Source organism: Salvia miltiorrhiza, chromosome 6 (assembly GCF_028751815.1).
Source record: "Salvia miltiorrhiza cultivar Shanhuang (shh) chromosome 6, IMPLAD_Smil_shh, whole genome shotgun sequence".
Lineage (NCBI taxonomy): Eukaryota > Viridiplantae > Streptophyta > Magnoliopsida > Lamiales > Lamiaceae > Salvia > Salvia miltiorrhiza.
Genome location: NC_080392.1, coordinates 38,925,759 through 38,929,295, shown reverse-complemented (window position 1 = coordinate 38,929,295; position 3,537 = coordinate 38,925,759). Strand labels below are relative to the sequence as shown.

At 37.5% G+C, this 3,537-nt stretch overlaps 1 protein-coding gene across 1 annotated transcript; it reads left to right on the top strand.

Moving 5' to 3' along the window:
* The first annotated feature begins 1,753 nt into the window (after nucleotides 1-1,753).
* Nucleotides 1,754-3,308, top strand: LOC130989396 (UDP-glycosyltransferase 90A1-like). The gene has a single exon (XM_057913377.1). It carries the CDS (start codon nucleotides 1,754-1,756, stop codon nucleotides 3,209-3,211), a length of 1,458 nt encoding a protein of 485 aa, XP_057769360.1. The 3' UTR covers nucleotides 3,212-3,308.
* The last annotated feature ends 229 nt before the right edge of the window (nucleotides 3,309-3,537 follow it).

Sequence of the window (3,537 nt, the reverse complement as noted above, 5' to 3'; positions counted from 1 at the left end):
ACCCGCTTTATCAAAAATATCCTGAAATTTTCAAAATATCCTCTAAACCTTCAAACTATCAGATTTTTATCAAATATATCCCGCAACTATTTTTCGGTCACCAAAAATGTGACGTGGCTTGTCGGATGCCACAATTTAATTTATATTCTATTTTTTAAAATGCAATGATAAAAACAACGTCGTTTCGTACCATATCAATTTAAAAAATCCACTCTGAAATTTAAAATTCACTGCTATCGTGTTTGAAATTCATGCTAATAATCCTTAATTAGGAATAAACACGATAGAATATTGTACGAAACGAAGTTGTTTTTTCCATATCATTTAAAAAAATAGAATATAAATTACATTGTGGCATCCAGCGAGCCACATCACGTTTCTGGTAACCGAAAAATAGATGCGAGATATATTTGATAAAAACCTGATAGTTTGAGAATTTAGAGAACATTTCAAAACTATCAAGGTATTTTTAATAAAATGAGTATAATTAAGAGGTTTTCATGATATTTACCCTTATATTTATAGTCTTGTTAGTCCATGGGCACTGGGGCTTTCTGAAAATGGAGATATATATTTACTGTATATAATATTGCACATTAATAACCTACGCAATACCTACAACTTGACAACATGATAGTACATGGATTAATTAAAACAGTATAAATATTAATTTTATAAAATACCTATCTACGAAAAATCTTGTCACTGAAAGTTACAGCACCGGTCCAAGCAATTCGTTTAACTCAGTCGCACCTCATAAATAAATATCATATCCAATATTCTAGAACCACAAACAACATGCCAACCAATTTCATAAATACTCTTAAGTATTAAGTATTATTTTCGCCAGTCCATCAAAATTGCGATGTTTCTAAGTACACCTTTTCTTATATTTCAAAACATGTCAACCAATTTCATAAATAGTCTTATATTTCAAATTTCATCCACACTAAATATTATAAAAACAAATTCAATCATTTAATACAATATTTCCCCATCTATTTATTAAAACATGTGTCCCTCAAATCACATCACAATTCTCGTAGATGGAGGGATTATGAATCTTACTATATAGGAGGCTGTGTTCATTTCTTAAAGAGGTAATTACACCAAAAAATCAACACCTTTATACAATTACAAATTCAACACGGCTTTCTAAACTTTATAACATTGACACCAACTTTTGATTTTGGTGTAGCATGCCCAACTTTTTCCCGCCACCGAATATTGGCACGATCGATTTTCATTTTCGTGTTGATGCTTTATTTTGATTGGGTACGTTTAATTTGGCGGATGTGATCAATAAAAATTGATAGTATTGAAAGATGATTAAATAATTAATCATTCAATTATGCCTTATCAATAAAACCAAACGTCCCTATAAATGTGTAAGATAATAAAAATATTAATTGCGGTCAGAATTTGATTTATGGAAAAAAAATATTGATTACATGCATACAATTTGGCATAAATACAGTGATTGTGTGGAAAATTTAGGCACCAGAATTTCAACCTAATTAAGTGTTTTGTTCTTTTTGTTCACCAATTTGACTCAAATACCTAGATTATGGGTTGTGATTCTCTATAGCACATATCACTACAATGAGCACCAAAATTCCAAGAGAAAAAGCTTTTGAGATTTTTTCATTTTTCCTTTTGTTCTTGTTTTGGTGCACAGGCAGATGATCTTTTTCCATATTAATAGATCCCAAATACAAAGAAAGCAAGATTAAAACACACACACACACACAAAATGGCTCCTCTTTCTTCCTCTTCAAGCTATAAGCCTCACATAGTTGTGTTTCCTTTTATGTCAAAGGGCCACACCATTCCTCTCCTTCACCTAGCACAGCTCCTCCTCGACCGCGGCCTTGCCACCGTAACCATCTTCACCACCCTTGCAAACCATCCATTCATATCTCAATCTCTGGCCGGAGCTGATGTTTCCATTGTCGACCTGCCATTCCCTCACAACATCCAAGGGGTCCCACCGGGAGCCGAGAGCACAGACAAGCTCCCATCCATGGCTCTCTTTCTACCATTCGTTCGAGGCCTGGAGCTCATGCAGCCTGCATTCGAGCAAGAGCTTCAAAATATCCATTCACAAGTCACCTGCATCATATCAGATGGCTTCCTCCCTTGGACCCTCGAATCAGCATCGAGGCTTGGCATACCGCGTCTTTCTTACTACGGCATGAGCTACTATTCCATGGCAGTGAGCAGCGACGCAGGCATCAGCGGCCACATGTCTTCACCTGAAACAGATGATGATCCCTTCACGGTCAAAAGCTTTCCTTGGATTCAGCTAACAAGGAATGACTTTGATGAGCCGTTTAATAGGCGGGATCCGAGTGGTCCTCATTTAGATTTCATCATTCAGACAGTCACAGCAACTGCAAATAGCTATGGCTTGCTGGTAAACACCTTCTACGATCTCGAGCAACTATTTGCTGATTACTGCAACCACGACTGCCGGCTGAGAACATGGAGCATTGGGCCTCTCTGCTTGGCAAAACTGCAGAAAAATAAAATTTTACAGTCTGAGAAGCCCAGATGGATGCATTGGCTCGACCGGAAGTTGGCTCAAGAAAGCCCAGTACTCTACATCGCATTCGGGTCTCAAGCAAGCATCTCACCAACACAGCTGCAAGAGATAGCTCTTGGCTTGGAAGGGGCAGAGGTGAGCTTCTTATGGGTGGTAAAGAAGAGCGACGTGGAACTACTAAGCAAAGACTTTCAATCTACAGTAAGTGAAAGAGGTATCATAGTAACAGATTGGGTTGATCAAGAAGAGATTCTTGAGCATCCAATTGTACAGGGCTTCTTGAGTCACTGTGGCTGGAACTCGGTCTTGGACGGAATATGTGCAGGAGTTCCCATTCTGGCGTGGCCAATGATGGCTGAGCAAGGTCTGAACGCAAAGATGGTAGTCGAAGAGATAAAAGTGGGTTTAAGGATTGGTACAGTCGACGGAAAATCAAAAGGATTCGTCACTGCAAACAACTTGAAGAGCGCAGTGAGAGAACTAATGGACAGTGGAAAGGGAAGACAGTTAAGGGAGAGGGTGAAGGAGATTGCTAAAGCCGCCATAAAAGCTACGAGCGAAGGTGGCTCTTCATGGAATGCGTTAAGCAACCTCATCAGTGAGATACAGAGGGAGAAGGAAATCAACAGCTCCAAGCTCACCACAGTTGATATCTGCACGAAATAAGCATTATATTCAGAATTAGAAAGTAGTACACTAACATATTGTCAATATTGTCAAGTATGACACTTTGAAGATTAAAACAGAGTATTTCTTAGTCTCATCATCTTTTCTTTTATCTTTTCGACAAACATATTACTATTTACAACCAAATCAATCAGCTATCCAACAATTTCAGTAGACATAATAGCAAACTAGTAACGATATTGAAAGAGCTTTTACCAATAATTTCTATACTCTTTAAAGAGACATCCTAATTGAGCCTTTCAACAATTTCTTTAAAGCTTACCAGACCCTCAGTATCAAAATTATGTTATGTTACATCTTCAATT